General features: G+C 43.8%; 1 protein-coding gene across 1 annotated transcript in view; it reads right to left on the bottom strand.

Annotated features, from left to right (window-relative positions):
* The window catches only part of CCDC88C (coiled-coil and HOOK domain protein 88C), a 223,532-nt gene that overhangs the window by 173,184 nt on the left and 28,654 nt on the right, over positions 1 to 21,694 (bottom strand). The window contains exons 2-3 of the mRNA XM_077466757.1: positions 21,600 to 21,692; positions 4,397 to 4,505 (exon numbers count right to left, since the gene is read on the bottom strand). Of these exons, the coding sequence (XP_077322883.1) occupies positions 4,397 to 4,505; positions 21,600 to 21,692 (202 nt within the window). The remainder of the gene's footprint in view (positions 1 to 4,396; positions 4,506 to 21,599; positions 21,693 to 21,694) is intronic.

Here is a 21,694-nt window from a genome sequence, read left to right as displayed (position 1 = left end):
AGATCAGGCCGCGGAGGTCAGACTCAGACTGCTTCACTTTCTAATCCGTCTACAAGGAGGACCCCGAGGGAGGCGCGAGGTGCCCCTAGAGAGGCACACGAGGTCTCCGCCGATTCTCAAAGCATCTAGAAACAAACAGATCCTCACCTCTGCAAGAAAAACAGTGATGTGTTTTAAGGCCTGGGTCACATCTATGCATTTTTTAGTACGTTTTTCACTACACTCCGTTAACATGGTTTCCTATGGGTCAGGTTCACATCTACGCACTTTATAGAAAAGGGCCAGTGAATTTTTGGTTCCATAGACTTCAATAGATCAAAAATATGGATTGCAAAAAAAAAAAATGCACCTGGAATATAAAAACTGCAACCTGCATAGAAATGTGACCCGGGCCTAAAACAAAATAAAATAAATCTGACAAGCAGCGGTCCTACATGATTCTAGCAGTGCTCAGGGATGATCCCTTCATCCAATCCCATTATTCATATCCAGAGTCTGGGGCTGACAGCATCATCACTTGCCTAGATTACACACCCCTCCCCCAGCTTCCGAGTGCGCATAACATCATAGAACAAAGAGGGCTGCAGTAACAGGGACTAGGACAACTACAGGACTGTTCTCACTCAGGAGCTGGGAAGCAGTTCAAGCGGTCAAGTATATGGAAATGCAGCAATTGAATCAACATCTTTCAGCGAGTGTACAGACTCGAGAACTCAACAAAAAGGGATGGTGGGAATCCCTTATAATGGGCACAGCAGGTGTACAGACCCGGGAACTCAGCACAGGGATGGTGGGAACAATTCATACTGGTCATGGCAGGCAAACAGATTCAGAAACTCATCACAGGGATGGTGGGAACCCTTCATAATGGGCACAGCAGGTATACAGACCTGGGAACTCAGCACTGAGAAGGTGAGAACCCCTCATAATGGGCACAACAGGTGTACAGGCCCGAGAACTCAGCTCTGGGATGGAGGGAACCCCTCATAATGGGCACAACAGGTGTACAGGCCCGAGAACTCAGCAGGGGGAAGGTGAGAACCCCTCATAATGGGCTCAGCAGGTGTACAGACCCAGGAACTCAGCTCTGGGATGGTGGGAACCCCTCATAATGGGCACAGCAGGTGTACAGACCTGGGAACTCAGCATAGGGATGGTGGGAACCCCTCATAATGGGCACAGCAGGTGTACAGACCTGGGAACTCAGCACAGGGATGGTGGGAACCCCTCATAATGGGCACAGCAGGTGTACAGACCTGGGAACTCAGCATAGGGATGGTGGGAACCCCTCATAATGGGCACAGCAGGTGTACAGACCTGGGAACTTAGCACAGGGGTGATGGGAACCCTTGATAATGGGCACAGCAGGTGTACAGGCCCGAGAACTCAGCAGGGGGAAGGTGAGAACCCCTCATAATGGGCTCAGCAGGTGTATAGACCTGGGAACTCAGCTCCGGGATGGTGGGAACCCCTCATTATGGGCACAGCAAGTGTACAGACCTGGGAACTTAGCACAGGGGTGATGGGAACCCTTTATAATGGGCACAGCAGGGGGAAGGTGAGAACCCTTCATAATGGGTACAGCAGGTGTACAGACCCGGGAACTCAGCACAGGGATGGTGGGAACCATTCATTGTGGTCATGGCAGGCAAACAAATCTAGAAACCCAGAAACTCAGCACAGGGATGGTGGGAACCCCTCATAATGGGCACAGCAAGTGCTGACTGATTAAAAAAAAAAAAAAAAAAAAACTTGGGGGTGAGGGGGGGTTAACACTCCATCTAAAAACAACTGAACTATCAGTTCTGGGAGGAGTGTTCCTTTAAAATGCCCCCATTCATTCAGTCCCAGGAGCAAGAGGTCCTTCTTGTTCCAGCGGGAATATTTGGGTGCGAGAACTTCAGGGGGACAATATGTAAGAAGGCGTTTGAGTTCTGAGCATTGTTCCAGCACAGCCGGCTACAAAATCAAATAAACACAGAGGGGGACAATGCGGCCATGATACAATGTGTCACAGGAGGGGCCCTGCGCTGCACAGCGAGCCCAACTTTGGCCGCTGTGCTACTGCGGAAAAAACAGCGCAGGAAGAGGGCAGCCGGCGAATGTTCCTGTTATTGCTTACTTACAAAATAAACCGCTTACAGTATGGAAATGTTTAATAGCTAATGAAAACAGTGGCATGCTGACACTTGGCTCCAAGAAAAAAAAAAAAAAAAAAATAATAAAAAAAAAGTTTCCACAGCCAAAACTGCATAAAAAATTTAAAATAAATAAAAGATGACCTAAAAAAGAAAAAGTAAAAAAAAAAAAAAAAAAAAAAAAATATGAATAAAAAATTAGGAAGAAGAAGAAGAACAGCAGAAAAGTAACAATTTACAGAGAAATCGCCACATGTGATAACGAGTATTTCCTCTCATCTACACAGCTGCATGCAAATTTCAAACTGTCCCCGGGACTAAAAATAAAAACTGTCTGTGTTGCCTCATAACCAGTACTTAAATACTAACCTGCCCTGCAAAAATGACTACAGAATGAAAATGTTACCCCTCCCCCACACCAGCCATGTGAGCTCAAACAGTTCTCATTTCATACATTCCATCCTTTGGATGCAGAACTTTGCCGATTGGAACTTTCGAGGACTCATTTACATTTATTGTGCTTTATTTTTCGTGCGAAAATCAATGTAGCAATGGGCTGTTAATGTGCCAAATGTCTCAAAAATTATAAAGGGACCTAAGTTGTGTAACGCAACGCGCTATCGGGGAGGTTGTAACACAAAAGTGTTTATAGTCCTTCAGAAACGCGGGTGTTATGTTTCCGGTGAGTTCCATATTTGATGGCTATTTGTGTGTAATTTGATGCAAGGATGTTGGGAGTACTGTTATGGTTTTAGGTTCACAGCCCTTGCCACACCTCTGAAAAGCGATTCACAAGGTATTTGACAGGCAGCGACAAAAATCTCATTACTAGTAAAAAAAAAAAAAAAAAAAAAAAAAAAAGCCATAAATCTATCCTGGATAGATTTTGGATAAAAAAAATGTGGGATACTTATTATAGCAAAAAGTAAAAGATAGTTTTTTTTTTTTTTTTCAAAATTGTCGCTCTTTTGTTTACAACGCAAAAAATAAAAACCGCAGAGGCAATCGAATACCACCAAAAAGAAAGCTCTATTTGTGGGGAAAAAAAAAAAATTGACTTCACTTTACATTTCTTCTTTTTTTTTTTTAGCACATTTATTGCGGTCACAAGGAATGTGAACATCCTTGTGACAGCAATAGGTCCTCTATATGGAGAGATCTGGGCTTTATAAGACAGGTCCTCTTTATGGAGAGATCTGGGCTCTATAAGACAGGTCCTCTTTATGCAGAGATTTGGGCTCTATAAGACAGGTCCTCTGTATGGAGAGATCTGGGCTGTATAAGACAGGTCCTCTTTATGCAGAGATTTGGGCACTATAAGACCCCAAATCCCTCCTCTGCATTTAAAAGCATTCATAAAACACCAAGATCTGTGTTTTTGAATGCTTCAGATTTTTTAAAAATGGCGCCCATTGTTTCCGGAGTAGACTGGAAGTGATGTCAGATCATCGCTTTTGTTACTGTTACGAACAGCCGATCCCAGCTTTGCATGGCTGTCTGGCCAGCCTGGCACAAGCACCAGCTGGTTGCTCGGGTCTCCCAGTGGAACAGGAGAGCCTGAGAGAGCTGCGGAAGGCGGCTGGAGGGAAGCGTCCCCTTCCTGCTGCTTGTAATAGCAATCCAGCGGCTAGAAAGGTGCTCCGATTGCTATTACAAAGGGAAGACCACAGGCTCTATAAAAAAAATAATAAAAACAAATAAAATAAAAAATAAGATCTTGGTATACAGGAGCCGAAACCCCCCACCCTCCGAAAAATGCGCCTTGTTTTCCTTATGGTAGATAACCCCCTGGATCCTGTCAGTCATTGGGTTTAAATACACTTGTGTTACAACCCCCCCCCCCCCCCAAATGCTGGGAATTAAAGGGTTAAATACAAAGTAACTGATGAGTCATCTACGGCCTAGATACACTTTGCACCGGTCGATAAGAGCGCCTATGGCGTGGAGGGGGTTAACCCTGAGGATTTCCTGTGTATCTCGTACAGGAAATAAGAGTCATACCTGATAATAGAGCGAGAGATACTGTGTAACAGGTATTCAAATATCATGTACTGTACAGTATAAAAAAAAGAAAAAAAAAGAAAAAAGGAGTATATATAAAAAAAATTATACATACACATACATACATACCCCATTTGTCTGCAGCAACCAATCTCATTTAAAGTTCCACTATGTATTTTTTTCTTTTACATATTCAAAATATCATCTTTACCACCCTCACCCCAGTCTCAATAATGATGGAAGGAATTTCGGATTACCTGGTAATAGTTCTTGATGTGTCGCACCAGTATGGCGAGGTTCTGAATCCGAAGGTTCACGTCATTGTTCACATGCTTGTTGATGCGCTGATTGGATGGCCGCGGGTCTCTGTGGGAACCAAACGAGAGAGACAATTCAGAACAGACCCAATGGGATTCATTAGAAAAATAAAAAATTTCTCTTTAAAGGATCCCTCCGCAAAGTGTGCTCTGGTTGCAACAATTAAAGAACTCTGAGGTCCCATGCAAACCAGGTGTTTAGTTGCGGTGTATGGAGTTCCGGCACTAAGCTGCAGGCGGAGGGCACAGGTGTACCGTCCATCCTCACTGCTGGCAACCCCCGAAGAGAGGCTGGCAGCTGCTGCGGCTGGACGATGCATTCAGCGGTATTTCTATATAAGGCAGTATGTGTACAGGGTAGAGCTGCACAATTAATCGTCAAGAATCGTTATCGCAATCCTGACTAAAGGGTTTCACGATTCTATGCAAAGAATTCTCTCTACTCTTCTGAAGCCACAGCCATCAAAAGAAAGGGAGAGAAACACTGGGCATTCTGCCAAGAATCAAAACATTCTTTATCAGTTGAACTTAAAGCGGGGTTCCACCCTAAAGTGGAACTTCCGCTCATCGGAACCCCCCCCCCCGGTGTCACAGTTGGCACCTTTCAGGGGGGAGGGGGGTGGAGATACCTCTCAAAGACAGGTATTTGCACCCACTTCCGGGCATAGACTCCCACGGGAGTCTACGCCTTTTCCTGTCCCTGCGCGCTGTCTGCTGGGACACACACGGGTCCCAGAGACAGCACAGATAATTCCTATTGCTCTGCGCGACTCGCGCATGCGCAGTAGGGAACCGGGAAGTGAAGCCGTAACGATTCACTTCCTGATTCCCTCACCTAGAATGGCAGCGGCAACAGCCGAGTGATCGGCCTCGGCTGCCGACATCGCTGGAACCCGGGACAGGTGAGTGTCCATTGATTAAAAGTCAACAGCTGCAGTATTTGTAGCTGCTGGCTTTTAATATTTTTTTTCACAGTGAAATCCCTCTTTAAGTATAAACATTGTAAAAATTTGTCAATGGCACATGACATGGACATCCTAGAGAATAAAATGGTGGTTGTTGCAATATTTGATGTCACACTATTTGCGCAGCGGTCTTTCAAATGTAATAAAAAAAAAAAAAAAAAAAAAAAGAAAAAAAAGTAAAGTTACCCCATTTTCTTTTTTTTTTTTTTTTTTTTTTTGTATAATGTGAAAGATTTTATGTCACGAGAATCGTGATCTTTTTATTCCAAGTAAAAAAAAAAAAAAATGATTCTCATTTTTGCCAGAATCGTGCAGCTCTAGTACAGGGATGATTACCCAGAACACAAGCAGTCTGCGTTTCGGGCATCACATACAGGGTTGGTGCAAGGATTTTTGACACCCAAGGTGAAACCTCATTTTTCTGGCCCCACCCCTGACTCCGCCCCCTTTGCCCTGCCCATTTGACAGCTATACAAGAAGCATCTGCTCTGCTTCCTCTTGCACTGGCTCTAGTGCTGCGCCTCTAATTACACTGCTGGTTTGACTGAGTTAGTTACATGCTGCAGCCTGCAGAGCATGCAGACGCGGAGGGAAACCAGCGTCCGGGCGCCCCTAGGCAGCAGTGTGCCCTAGGCGGTTGCCTAGTTTGCCTAGTGGTAGCACCGGCCCTGATCACATACTGCCCTTAACGGAAATACTGCTAGGTGCACCACCCAGCCCAGCCGCAGCGGCGGTCAGCCTCTCAAAGTTGGATAGGCTGCAGGCATGGGCGATGCACCTGTGCCATCCGCCCACAGCTAAATGGAGGGACCCAATTTACCGGAGCTAAACGTCCAGCATACATGGGGCCTTAAAGGAACACTAAACTATATACTTCTTTTTACTAAATAAAAAAAAATAAAAAATAATTCACACACATCCACTACTTAAAAGAGGAACTGCAGTCTGCTCACATAATTTATAATTAAATCCGTTTTGCCCACTTCCAGTTTCTGGTAATTAGTCTAGACTTATGACATCATGCACAGCTCTCTCTCTCTCTCACTCTCCTGAGAATTTGGCAGGAAGGGGAGTGGGGATGAGTCATAAGAGGGCCAATGAGAGCTGCAGAGCTGGGAGGTGTGTGTGTGTGTAAATCCAGGAAGTGAACAGGCAGCAGCTTCAGCTGTCCACAGTTAGAATGGAAGCAGTGGAGAGAGATCTCTGCAGCATATTTGGCACATACAGAATCACAGTATATATAAAATAATATGCAAAGTGGTTGGAGGGAAGCTTCAGAATGGCAAAGATGCTATGCATTACAAATTATGTGAGCAGACTGCTGTTCATCTTTAAGCTCCTTGAGGGCAGGGACTGATGTGAATGTATAATATGTATAATATGTAAAGAGTAATGATCAGAGATTTTTATTGTGATTGCGACATTATGGTGGACACATCGGAAACTTTTGGTGCAATTTTGGGACCATTCACATTTATACAGCGATCAGTGCAATTAAAAATGCATTGATTACTGTGTAAATGTGACTGGCAGTGAAGAGGTTAACCACCAAGTAGCGCTGTAGGGGTTAAGTGTGTCCTAGGGAGTGATTCTAATGGTGGGGGGAGGGGCTGTGCATGACAACACTGATCACTTCTCCTGATTACGGGGAGCTGTGATCAGTGTCAGAGGCAGAATGGGGAAATGCTTGTTCACTTTAGCATCTCCCTGTTCTTCCTCACCGTGAGACGATCGAGCATTGTCAAATCACTGCCCATTTTTCGGCAAAGGCATCGCCTGAGTTGGTGCGACACCCACTTTGCGGCACTGCACCAATTCCCAAAAGATGTTCCTGAACCACTTTTGGCGACTTCGGGGGCGACTTCAATAGACATCTGTGTACCAACCCGCACAGATGTCTCTGAAAATCGCTCCCGAAGTCAACCTGAAATGCGGGGTTGGAATCGTGCGAGTTCAGCTGAATTTGCATGATTTCAAACCCACATTCAGGCCCGGTTCACAACTATGCAGGTTTCAGTTTGCGTTTTTCAATACATGTTTTTCATCCGTTGAAGTCTATGGAACCAAAGTAAGATAACTGATGCACAGACAGAGCTGTGCCGCTCCAGGTGGGAAGGATTGCGCCCTTCAACCTTGTGGTGGAGGTCCAGTCCGCAGCCTGAATAAGAGCCAATGGCTCAAGAAGGGTTGACTGCACTCCCAGGTATGAAGCAGTGATGATTACTTTATTGAAAATAAAAATCCATCAAGATACATCATGAGACCTCTATGCAGGCATGGCAACACTAACGCGTTTCACAAATCAAGGTCCGCTTAGTTAAGCGAACCTTGATTCGTAAAACGTGTTAGTTTTGCCATGCCTGCATAGAGGTCTCATGATGAATCTGATGGATTTTATTTTCAAGAAAGTAATCATCTCTGCTTCATACCTGGGAGTACGGTAGAGATGCACGATTAATCGTTAAGAATCGGAATCGCAATCTTTTTCTCTTCCCAATCTTCAAAACAGCATGTCACGATTCTTTCTAACAAGTGCAGAGAATTCTCACAGCTGGGGGGGGGGGGGGGGGGAATGCAGCCTGCCAATTTAATCACAACATGCGAATAAGTAGAAACAAAGTATCTTTTCCTTCTTTTATCAAAGGAAAGAACTCAGGGTTTAAATGAGGGAAGTTTAACCATTTAAAGACCAAACCTTCTGACATTTGTTGATTACAAGTAAAAATCATGTTTGGGTGTTTCAAGTAATTTTCTAGCAGAAAATAATGATTTTTACTTGTAATCAACAAATGTCAGAAGGTTTGGTCTTTAAATGGTTAAACTTCCCTCATTTAAACCCTGAGTTCTTTCCTTTGATAAAAGAAGGAAAAGATACTTTGTTTCTACTTATTCGCATGTTGTGATTAAATTGGCAGGCTGCATTCCCCCTCAGCTGTGAGAATTCTCTGCACTTGTTAGAAAGAATCGTGACATGCTGTTTTGAAGATCGGGAAGAGAAAAAGATTGCGATTCCGATTCTTAACGATTAATCGTGCATCTCTACCGTACTCCCAGGTATGAAGCAGAGATGATTACTTTCTTGAAAATAAAATCCATCAGATTCATCATGAGACCTCTATGCAGGCCTAGCAAAACTAACACGTTTTACGAATATATATATATATATATATATATATATATATATATATATATATATATGTATATATATATATAATTTTTTTTTTTTTTGTTTTAGCAGAGACCCTAGAAAATAAAATGGTGGTTGTTGCAATATTTCATATCACACCGTCAGTTAATTTCGGCAGCAAATTTCGATTTAGTTTTAGTCTTAGGGCTAAAATGCCATTTTAAGTTTTAGTACCATTTTAGTCTTCTGTGATTGTTTTGTTTTAGTCGTATTTAGTCGACTAAATCTCTAGTACATTTTAGTCGACTAAAACTAATTTCTAAAATCTAATGTGTAATTAAATTCTAATGCATTAGTTAACATTTCTCTACAATTTCCAAATTCATTATATACTGCTGGAGAGAAAAATAGGTATTGGAGGTATGAACACTAGTGTTCATCTTGAAGTCAAAATTTCAATTTAGTTTTAGTCTTGACTAAAATGCCATTTTAGTTTTGGTCCCTAAAATTCCATTTTAGTTTTAGTTGTAATTTATTCATCTTAATTGTTTCGGTTTTAGTCGACTAAGATAGTATTCATTTAGTCGACTAAATTGTTTTAGTCATTTTAGTCAATAAAATTAACACTGCACATCGTATACGCTGAGTGGTCTTTCAAACACAATTAAAAATAAATAATAATAAAAAAAATAAAAAAAAAATAAAACACACACACACGACTAAACAGTAAAGTTAGCCCAATTTGTTTGTATAATGTGAAAGTTGTTACACCACAAGAATTGTGAGCTTTATTCTAAGAAAAAAAATTGTGATTCTCCATTCAGCCAGAATCGTGCAGCTCCAGAGTGCGGTCAACCTTTCTTGAACAATTGGCTCTTTCCATAAAATGCACAGATGTGAACTACATCCATAGGAAACCATGTTATATGGACTGTAGTGTGTTTCTGAAAAACTGAAAATGCTCTCGCACACATCAGATTCCATGCCCTCCCTGGATCACGGTCTCACCTCTTCCTCTCCAGCACCAGGCAATCTTTGCACCATAGGCGTGCACAAAGGGGTGTGCCAGGTGTGCCTGGGCACACCCTAATCCTTGGGTTGGCAACCTGTCAATGGTGAGCAGGTGACAGGTAAACCGCAATCCTTGCTTACCAACTCAGAGGTAGCGGGGTCAGAATTTAGTGAAACCGATCTGCATTTTCCTCCTGTAGCATCTGAAGCTAGGCTTCTCCTCCTCTCCCTTTTGTCAACATTCAGCTGTCAAAAGGAGGAATATATAGGGGGGGTCGGTACTAATATATAACCCCCCTCCCCTTTTCCTGTTCCTCTTCCTTCTGTTGCCCGGGTCCCCATGTGCTCCCTTGCTCCCGTTGATTCAGGCTGGAGAGTGGGGAAGAGGCGGGCAAATATGTCAAAGGCATATGTGTTGGAGCTTTGGGGTGCCACACCCTAATGCAATACGCTGCGCACGCCTATGCTTTGCACCATTAGTAGTCACTCCGCTCCTCTTGCACTCACTCTTATGCCCCCCCCTGAATTATGGTATTATTTATTTCCACTTTCCCAGCATTAGGTAATCTCTGCACTATCAGCAGTCACTTCACTTTTCTTAAACTCACAATCACTCCTGTCCCCAGGCGTCTTGGTGGCAACCTCTTCACTAGGGTTGTCCACCCTTACCCCTGATCACTTATCCCCAGCAATTCCCCCCCCCCCCCCCACACCCCCCCCCCCACCCGTATACACTTGTCCTTACCACCTAGCACAGCCCTCACTCTATTCACATTCCCAGTCACCTAGCCTTTGCATTGCTACCAAGCGGCTTATTCACTTTTTCATTACCATCTTGTCACAGGTTCACACCTCGGGTGCTCTGTGTGCCCGGTCCCACCTGTGGACATGCCCCCTCAGCTCCCGATATTGATGCCTTTGGGTGGCCCGCAGCCCCTGACATTGCGCCTCCAACTGCACATACACCTGTAAATGATTTACTGGGGGGGGCCATCCATCTTTCCCCTTTATTGTTACAAGTTTACTTATTCCAACATCCATCTCCTACTTGCAGATACACTATGCGCTTTCTCCTGATGAGCATCACCAAGCCACGAAACGCGTCAGACTACCAACTGCCGTGTACCATAGTAATATAGCCCTAGCAGATCTTAATGACATTATGGGGGTTATTTACTAAAGGAAAATCCACTTTGCACTGCAGGTGCACATGGAAGTGCAGTCGCTGTAGATCCGAGGGGGACATGCAAGGAAAATAAACAGCAATTTAGCTTGTACATGATTGGATAATAAAATCAGCAGAGCTTCCACTCATTTTAGATCTACCCCTTGAAAGTGCAGTCACTCTGAATCTAAGTGCACTTTTCAAGTGGATTTGTCTTTCGTAAATAACCCCCTATATTTCTACCATCACTTTTCGTGACAGGGATCAAGGCCATAGGTGTCAGAGCTGGGCCCAGCCCGCCCTTCTCTGAGATGGCCGCTCAGCTGTCGGCCAATTGCCAGCTCCTACCTCTCCAGTGTTACTCAGCTGTTGATGATATCCTGCTTGTCAGTCCTGCCTACTTAAGCCGTCCAGTCCAGAGGATCTCTGCCTTCGCCTTGGTCAACATCATAGAAACCTCTCCTGCGTTCCTGTTTAAAGACTTGCTTTGCCGACTTCCCTTCTGGCTCCAGATCCTGCTCGCTGTTCCACTATTTTGATCCCTGACTTCTGGCTTGGCTGACTATCCATTCCGGTTACTGAACTTTGGCTATGCTTTGACTATGTTCTTTTTACTTCTATTATTAAACAAGTGTGATTTAACTGTACTTCTGTCTCGGTCCGATTTCATGGTTTCTAGCAATAGGCCATGCAGATGTTATTCTGCAATATATGTGTACCTAATCGTGACATTTGGTGGACTCTGTAACCTTATCATGTTAACCATTTTGTTAATACCAGTTACCACTGTTCTAGAAAATTACACCACGGTTAGTGTGTATTTCTAGGTGTATGGAATTTATGTATCTACTGTATTTATCGGCGTATAACACGCACTTTTTTCCCCTTAAAATATCTCTCTCTCATATATTATATATATATATATATATATATATATATATATATATATATATATATATATATATATATATATATATATATATATATATATATCTCTTCCTTACTAAAGTGAAAACTACAATTCAAGCAGTGTATTTCTTGATTCCTAGGATCACATTAACACTCTGATAAAACCTAGTATATATCTCCACGTAACCACTTGGGACCCACCCATTCTTCCCAGTTTAGGTGAGGTGGAGTTCTCCCATGGGCTCCCAGGCCTCACATTGTCCCGCCAAGCCGTTATCCTCTGATTACAGTTTCTGGAATTCAAAAGACGCCATAATGTGCCATCTTCAAGGCCCTGACGAAGCGGCACTATCCACGAAACGTGTAGGCCACATTTCTATTAATTGTTGGGGATTTGCGCACCCTGAACTCAAACCTAAATCGTATAAACTGTAATGTACTTTCTTCAACTGTTTTTATAGTAAATAAAATTGTCTATATTTTTTCATAAGTTTATTATTGTATGTCATTTGTTCATACTCAGAAGCACAATTAGAGTCCCATCCAGTTCTATATATTTTTTTGACACATAGTTGCATATCTTCCCGGGATGGTGCCTCTGAATTAGTATTAGTATTCCACGCTCACCCCAGCCCTACAAAGAATCTGGTGCAGCTTTGCATAGTAACCAATCCGCTTCTAGATTTAACTGCGAAAGTTTAATTGAACAAGCTGAAGTTTGAAGCTGATTGGCTACCATGCACAGCTGCTCCAGATTCTGAGTGCTTTGGGTTTTAGAAAATCTCCTCCGTTGCCTTCTAGCCGTCTGTCAACTGCCCTCTGAAAAGCTACTGGATAACTTTTCTGTGGGGTGCAAGGGCTGCCATTGGTGTAAATGAACCTCTCACATCAGGGTCTCTATAAAGAGCATCTGTTATAATGGCCAGCATGGGTTAAGTTCAGAGGTCTGAACATTTCCATTATAATGAAACGTCTGCCAATTACGGTGCAGTCGGGGGGTGTAATTGTCTCAGCCGTGGTCACCGATGATCAGCAGTCAGGCAAGTCCTGTGAGATGGATAGGACTCGGTACACACATACAACAACTCAAGTAACAGATAACATGAACATTAAGCCTCCCCAAATTCCAGCGATGACATCCAGATCTGCCATCACTCAGCAGCGGTCCAGATTACAGGACAGGTCCCGACGCGTTGCGGCTTACAAAACATAAAACTCACTAAAACCATCTAATTAAATCTTCCCATTAAACTAAGCTCGGCTCGTCTCCAAAACAATTCGCTCATCTCTCAGAATTCTCTGCAATAGCCGATCAGCCAGCGCCACACAAAATAAATAACATTTTCATTATAATAACGTAAGAGATGCAGCAACAAATGGCAATCCAACTCCCCCAACCGCTCATTAAAGATGGGAGTAGAGGGACCAGATTATGGGAGGTCTCGGACGATGTTAACACCATGATAGTGTAGATTGTCTACACTGCACCTTCCACTCTTCTCCCATAGTAGATAAACACACTTTTTACAACAGGCTCCGCCCATGAGGATCGGAGATTTACAATATGCATATGGTATTCCTTCGAACCCTAAGTCTGGGCTTCAGGCATCCATGAATGTGTACCTCAACCCCTAAAGCAGGGGTAGGCAACCTCAGCCCTCCATCTGTGGTGAAACTACAAATCCCATCATGCCTTTGCCTCTAATGCCACGTACAAATGGCCGGAATTTCCGACAACAAATGTTCGACGTGAGCTTGTCGGAAAATCCGACCGTGTGTATGCTCCATCGTACATATGCTGTCAGAATTTCCAACAACAAAACTCGTTGTCGGAAATTCCGAGCGTGTGTACACAATTCCGACGCACAAAATTCCACGTATGCTCGGAATCAAGCAGAAGAGCCGCACTGGCTATTGAACTTCATTTTTTCCCCAGCTCATCGTACATGTTGTACATCACCGCATTGATGGTTGGAATTTCCGACAACATTTATCTGACCGTAAGACAAAAAATGCTTTTGTTGTCGGAATGTCTGATCGTTTGTACGCGGCATTAGAGTCATGCCTCCGATTGTCTGGTTCTTGCAATGTCTCGTGGGACTTGTAGTTTTAAGCACAGCTGGAGAGCCGAGGTTGCCTACCCATGCCCTAGAGAGCCACTTAAAGCGGAGTACCACCCAAAATGTTGCTCATTTGTCTCCTCTCCCCCTCCAGTGGTACCTTTGGGGGGGGGGCGGGGGGGGGGGGGTGGGACAGGATACTTGTCTTTGACAGATATCCTGTTGCCACTTCTGGGAGACCACGCCGTGACGTCACAGAGGATCGGGGCCTCGCGCATGCGCAGTAGGGTTCCCAGCGTGAAGCCGTAAGGCTACATTGCCGGGTTCCCTTACCTGCAATGGTGGCGGCATGGAAACATCAGCTGCAGTACTGACATCGCTGGACTCCAGGACAGGTAAGTGTCCCATTATTAAAATCCAGCACGGCTGCAGTATGTGTAGCTGCTGGCTTTTAATTTTTTTTTTTCTTTCTTTGGGTGGACCTCCGCTTTAAAAGACATACACAGCCAAGCACATAGCATTTCAGTCTAGGGGGTTTGGTTATCGGAACATTCTCTAGCTTGCTTAGCTATGCAAAAAGGTCCCAGAGTATCTAGTGCTGGTGGGAGTCTTTATCCAGTGGACCAAAAAAACCTGCACATGACCCGATGATGGGAATTAGCAGCTATTTACTCACACAGCCACAGGATCATCGGTTGCCTTGTTACAATATCCATCAGGCCCTCTCCAGCAAGGGACACCTCTCCCACCCCGCCCATGTCCTCCTGGTACTCTCCGGTGATCTTCTCCAGACCCATACAAGCTCCAGGATAAAAAAACTTTTGAAAATAAGCCCCAAAGCTGAAGTCTCAAATGGGACCTCAATATCTTTTAAATAAAACCTTCAGAATTCCTGCCCTGCCTCTCCTCCAGCAGGACTGGACCCTGGAACTCTACAGCTCAAGCCACAGGTCCCATGCTATTTATTGCCTCACCCTCCACCTTCTGGGCATATCTCCCAAGCGATATACTGGATTTCCAGCAACATTCAGGATACTTACTGGGTTCTTCCCCTCAATAGAATTCTAGAATCTTTCAGAATACAGGGTGAGTTAATCACTGAGACACTGAGCAGGCCTAAACAATCAACCCCTGCTCTACTGATTGCAGGGGAGCCAACTAAAGTCACCTAAACAGCCTGCACTACTCTAGGATGGTGCTATAAAAACACAATGCAGCAGGACCATTTTAATAAGCAGAATGATGGTCTTGGGGGGGGGGGGGGGGGGCGCTTGGAAACTCCAGACATGTCTTGGTGCAAGATTTAAAGATTTAGAGCCCCGCCTCATTTACTGGCTGGAGGATGTCCAGTATCATCCAACACTTTCCTCCCCTGCCTGCCTTGTCCCTGGCCCACCCATGTAACTCATTGGATTTTAATTGTTTCCAATAAGGCTCAGTATCTCACGTAGGGTGGTCTGCATATAAATAATGCCTGCCTAGGAAAGCCATTAAGGATATAGTAAAACACTGGAGAGACACACACTTAACCCTTTGATTGCCCTTGATGTTAACCCATTCTCATACATGAACCCTTCAAGTTTTAATCAATAAAATTTCAGTTCTGCAAATTTTAGTTCCTAGCCAGTGTCCTTAGTACAGTGACAGTGCATTTTTTTTTAGCACTCATCACTGTATTAGTGTCACTAGTCCCCAAAAAGTGTTAGAATGTCCGCTGCAATATCGTAGTCCTACTATAAGTCGCTGATCGTTGCCATTACTAGTAAAAAAAAAAAAAATATATGTTTAAAATTTTAAACTATCCCATAGTTTGTAGACGCTATAACTTTTGTGTAAGCCAATCAATATTCCCCTATTGTTTTTTTTTTTTTTTTTTAACCAAAAATATGTAGCAGAATACATATTGACCTAAAACTGATAAAGAAATTTTTTTTTTCCATTTTTTAATTGGATGTGTTATATAGCAAAAAGAAAAAAAAAATATTGTTCGGTCTTTGATTATAGAGCAAAAAATAAAATTGCAGAGGGGATCAAATACCACCAAAAGAAAGCTCTATTTGTGGGGGGGGGGGGGGGGGGAGGACATCAATTTTAGTTGGGTACAGCATTGCACGACCGCACAATTGTCAGTTAAAGCAAGGCAAAAAAAATGGCCTGGTCTTGAAGGGGGTAAAATCTCTCATAGGGCAAGTGGTTAAATATTGAAAAAAAAATTAAATACACCATCAAATGAAACTTATATGAGATTTTAGCGACTGGTTTACAAATACTAATACAGAACTAAAATTTATTGATCAAAAGTTTAAGGGTTCATGTACACGAGACGTTTTTACAACCTCTCCTGAACGATTTAACTTGACAGATTGTAACCTGCACATTTAGCGTTTAGAAGCGTTTTTTTCCCCCCCCAAAAATAGCCAAAACATGAAAAACACATGTAAACAAAACACAGTTAAAACGTGAGTTAAAGCGGTAGTAAACCCGCACATTTTTTTTTTTTTTTTTTAAACCTGCAAAGCAAAAAGGCATAATGAGCTAGTATGCACCGCATACTAGCTCATTATGAAATACTTACCTTAGAACGAGGCCCCGACATCTGGCCCGATCCACACCGAGGGAGCTGACATGCTCCCTCGGCGTTTCTTCCGGGTATCGCGGCTCCGGCGCTGTGAGTGGCCGGAGCCGCGATATCGTCACTCCCGCGCATGCGCGCGGGAGATTTCATTCCGTCCGGTCGGCCACTGCCGGATTTTCAGGCCGAGAATCCCCTTGTGTGCATGCGCTGCTGCAGTCAGCGGCGCATACCGAGGGGGATATCTCCTAAACCGTACAGGTTTAGGAGATATTTTTTTACCTACAGGTAAGCCTTATTATAGGCTTTCCTGTAGGTAAAAAGTTTAAAAATCGGAGTATACAACCGCTTTAATGCGTTTAGAAGCGATTGGCGCTTGAAATGCCTATAAACTCAGCTTTGGAATCAATTTTTTTGAGTTTCAAATAAAAAAAAGCCTCTAAACATGTACTGATAAGATAACAGAGGAGCCTTCAGGGGCAGCTTGAAAAAAAAAAAAAAAAAAGCCCAACTGCTCCTAAACGTCATGCACTGCGCCTGTGGCCACTAATAAAAAAAAAAAAAAAAAAAAAAATTATATATATATATATATATATATATATATATATATATATATATACACACACACACACACACACACACATACATACATATATACATATACATATACACTTAAAAAAATAAAGATAGATAAAAAATAAATTATATATATAATAATAAATATATATTAAATTTTATATATAATTGCAGAAGATGCTGCAACAAGACACAGTGTAACGTATGCCCAGATAAGTCGGTCACATTGTAAATCCCAGTTTATGAACGAGGTTTGGCACTCTCCAGCAGTCGGCTCTTCTGACACCAAATCCTATAACTAGCTGATTATAGCAGCCGGGGGTCTCGGGTGTCGGACACATGCAAGTATAGCATTCAGCTGTTGGGAGGAGGGGGGGGGGGGGCTGCTAATCACCCCTAAAATATCCCAACAGCTTTGTCAACTTCTCACCCTTCTCCTGGGGGTCGCACATCCACAAACAAAGTGATCACTGTCTACAGACAGCTGCTAATACCATCACCATCACCATCACCTAAAAAAGGGTCAACTGCCCAGCGCACCACCGTGACCACCGCCGAGGGGGAAAACCGCCGACAAGGGCCACCAGCAAACGTCACCGCCTATCAGGGAGAGGAAGAAATGGGAGTCTTCTACCCCCACCCCACCCCCCAAAATGCATACGCATTCCTAAATTTTGTGTTTGCATACACCTTAGGCTCCATTCACATCTAGAAGCTTTGAATTGCGGGCTGAATCGTGGCGATTACAAATGCCAGCAAAAAGCGGAATGCGTTTGCGATGCCATTACTTCTTAAGTGGCACCCCAATTGCACCACGACTGTCGTGCGAGCAATTGTGAGAGATCGCAATGTGCGACGCTGTTGCGGTTTAAAAAGTAATGGCATTGCAAACGTGTCCCACGATTTGGAATCAGGGGCAGAGCTGTGGCGATTCTTCCCACAGATCAAATCGCATAGGTGTGAATGGGGCCTTACATATACCCAGGGCTGGGACAAGGGGCGGGATGAGGGCACCCTGCCCCTAACCCTAAGGGAAAAAGAGGGGGGTGTTGGGCATCTTTGCCTGGGCGCTAAAGGACCTTGTCCCAACACAGGTTTATACCCAGTGAAGTGACTGGCCTCAGGTGATACATGGAGATGAAACAAATCCTCATACATAAGTTGTACCTGTTTGATTATCGCATTATTCTCTGCTCTACAGCAGAACTTATAAAGCTTATCTAAGCTTTCAGAAAGCAGGGGGCAGAGAGCAGAAGTTACATTCTACTGAGCTCAGTGAGGGACATGCCTCCCTTCACACAGCACACAGAAACATAGCTGAGGTTGTCAATCACAGGCTGTGTGCTGGAGCTCTCTCCCCACCAGGCAGCAAACCGAGCTGTTGTCAGGGCAGGGCTCAGCCCTTCCTCCTCTGATCTGGCCACCCAGCTGTCGGCTAATTGCCAGCTCCTATCTCTACACAGTTACTCAGCTGTTGAAGATATCCTGCTCGTCAGTCCTGCCTACTTAAGCTGTCCAGACTCCAGTCCAGAGGATCTCTGCCTTCGCCTTGGTCACATCACAGAAACTATCTCCTGTGATCCTGTTCAAAACTTGCTTTGCCGACATCCTTTCTGACTCCAGATCCTGCTTGCTTTTCTACTATGAGCAGACAAGCAGGACAAAACTCTGGATAGCCGCACACTGGAAAAAGACTTGAAATCCCATCTTTAATTGAAACAACGTGGGTCACATCAAAACATAATCAAAAAATCCACAGCAAAAAGGAATAACAGGGTACAGGAAAAACTGACGCATTTCGCACCGTAATCAGCGAGTAAGCACTGATTACGGTGCGAAACACGTCAGTTTGTTCTTGTACCCTGTTATTCCTTTTGCTGTGGATTTTTTGATTTTGTTTTGATGTGACCCACGTTGTTTCAATTAAAGATGGGATTTCAAGTCTTTTTCCAGTGTGCGGCTATCCAGAGTTTTGTCCTGCTTGTTTGCTCATGGTGTGTGTAATGTTCAGCACCTGGGGCTCATCAATAGGAGACAGAGCTTCAGTCCTCGAGGATTACTTTGGAGCGGTGGTTCATCCTTTCTATCAATTGCTTTTCTACTACATTGATCCCTGACTTCTGGCTTGGCTGACTATCCGCTCTGATTACTGAACTCTGGCTATGTTTTGACTACGTTTGTTCATTTTACTTTATTAAACAAGTGTGGATTTAACTGTACTTCTGTCTCAGTCCGATTTCATGGTTTCTGACATGTGTACACATGGCTCACTAGCGACGCCTTGCCCATGTTTTGCTTGGGGATCAAATACTTAATTTTACTCACTGAACTGCAACTCAATTTATGACATTTGTACCATGTGTTTTTTCTGGATTTTTGGTTGATATTCTGTCTCTATCATATAAAATACACCTATGATAAAAATGATAGACCCTTCATTTCTTTATAAGTGGGCAAACTTACACAATCTGCAGGGGATCAAATAATTATTTTCCTCACTGTACATATAATGTATATATAAATTATACAGATAATGGTGTGCCTTGTTGCGGCCTCCGCAGCTTATGCATTTATATGCAAAATCTGTGCTAACTAAACCCCTTGTTTTTAACGTAAACTGTTAGACAGATTAGTTTGGTTGGTAGCAGGCTGGCAACTTGGTGGGATTATGCTTTGGTTTTCTTTCCATTCCAACAACTGGTGGGACACCCTGGAATGAAAACCTTTCCGACAATTAAGGGACACCCAGGAACTGCGATATTTTGACAATCTGGGGACACACAGGAACTGACACAGTCTTGTAAGCAGCAGATCAGATCCATTCGGCACAATTCACAGAGCTCACATCAGTATAAAAACAAGATTTAGCGTGTCAGTTATAGATGGCGCATCACACGCCATCTCTGCTGGAGAGGAAGTGGTTGCGATACGCGGATGGTGTTAGAGATAAAAATGGCACAGAATTAAAATAACCAAAAGAAAAAAACTTTGTGGCTACTTAAAACACGAGAGGTAAAACCCAAGACAGGAGTAGCCTGGTGTGACAGGCTGACATATGCAGCTCAAAGCCCCAGTGCTGCCAGAGACAGGAACTATCTAGCCATCGCACACAATGAAACTGCATCCCACAGTACTCCACACATAGGCTGGACCTGATGGACTGTTTTTCCCCCCCAACCTTAACTAGTATTCAGCTATGGTAAAATGTTCATGGAAACAAAAAAAACTTAGATACATCAGTAACCCTCTGCATCGCTAAAGCGCATCCTTCGACTTGGAAATTGATCTGTTATCTTCAGGGCAGCTGCTGCACACAAGGACAAAACCCAACATCAAATCCTACCAAACCTGCCCTTACCTTGTAATCTGTGTCCTGACAAATATACTTGTTTAAAGTAGAACTCCAGGTACAATAACCTTCATTTAAATAGACCACGTAATAATACGGGTGCAACGGATCAAAAAACTCACGGATTGGACCGTTCCTTGGATCAGAGTCACGGATCGGATCGGATAATTTTTCGGCTCAGCAAATAATAAATTTAATTTGCAAAAACTTGTTAAAATTCAACCACCATATAGTCCCCACTGTAATATCCACGTCATCTCCCCCAATGTAATATTGGCTGAGCATGGCTGGGTATTGCCGAGTATTGGCAGAGTATGGAGGGATGGCTGTGACTGCAATTGTCACAGAGCAGCACTGTGGGCACTACAGCTGCTGCCATCCGATTTCTCCCCTCCACTGTACAGATCTGTACACAGAGGGGAGAGAGGAACCGGTGTCATCACAACGCCAGATTGTTTACAAGTGATCGCTCCGTCATTTGACGGAGCGATTACATTGTGAACGCCGATGGGTGCACCAAGATGGCCGCCGCTCCGGAACTAGGCCGAAGCCGCAGCCTTTCCTAAGGCTGAGACTGCGGATCACGGTGTGTGCTGAACCGAACAGGGTGACCCGTTCGGATCACGGATCGGTGACTTTCCGTTGCACCCCTACTTAATAACCACAACAGATATAAATCCCATGCTCGTCTCCAGGATTTCTCCCGAGCCTCTCCAATCCTCTGGAACTCGCTACCTCCATTGGTCCGGCTATCCCCTACTCTTGCTACCTTCAGGCGATCCCTGAAAACTCATCTCTCCAGGAAAGCCTATCACGTCTCCAACTAATCTTCTACCACTTCCATCAGCTCATTTCCCCACAGTTGCAACCTTTTGTACCACCTGCCCCACCCTATTAGATTGTAAGCTCTTCTGCAGGGCCCTCTTAATCCTCTTGTATTTTATTGTAACTGTATTGTCTCCTTTTTATATTGTAAAGCGCTGCATAATCTATTGGCGCTATATAAATCTTGTATTATAATAATAATAATAGTAAATTAAAATAATATAAATCCACTTTGTGTGCATCTAATGCCTTTGCAAACTCTGATACTACCTTGTAGAAGTAGCAGTGACATCATCACTGCTTTTCATAGCCTGTGCAGAGAGCAGAGATGTGGGAGGGGCCACAACCACAGAAAACTACAGGAGGGGCGGAGACAAGACCAGTCACCCTGCACAAGGAGAGAGATCAGCAGTGAGTGGTCTTTATTACAGGACGTCTCACACTGGATTACTGCACAGATCGGAGGGAAACGCACAAAGCTCACAGAGATTCAAGAAGAACACACAGGACCAAAGGATTTAGATGATATTTACTTATCCCGGAGTTCAGATATATTACACGCGCACACACGATTTGGTACTTACATTTGCAGCATAATCTTATTTAGGAAGACTCCATCTACCAGATCCATGAACATGGACAGTTTATTTCCGTTTTCAGTGCCGCATGGACCGAAGGT

This window comes from Lithobates pipiens, unplaced genomic scaffold (genome assembly GCF_037356315.1).
Source record: "Lithobates pipiens isolate NorthernLeopardFrog02 unplaced genomic scaffold, aLitPip1_a1.2 Scaffold_37, whole genome shotgun sequence".
Classification (NCBI taxonomy): Eukaryota; Metazoa; Chordata; class Amphibia; order Anura; family Ranidae; genus Lithobates; species Lithobates pipiens.
The sequence above is the reverse complement of the archived record's forward strand: the minus strand, read 5'-3'. Positions and strand labels throughout refer to the sequence as shown.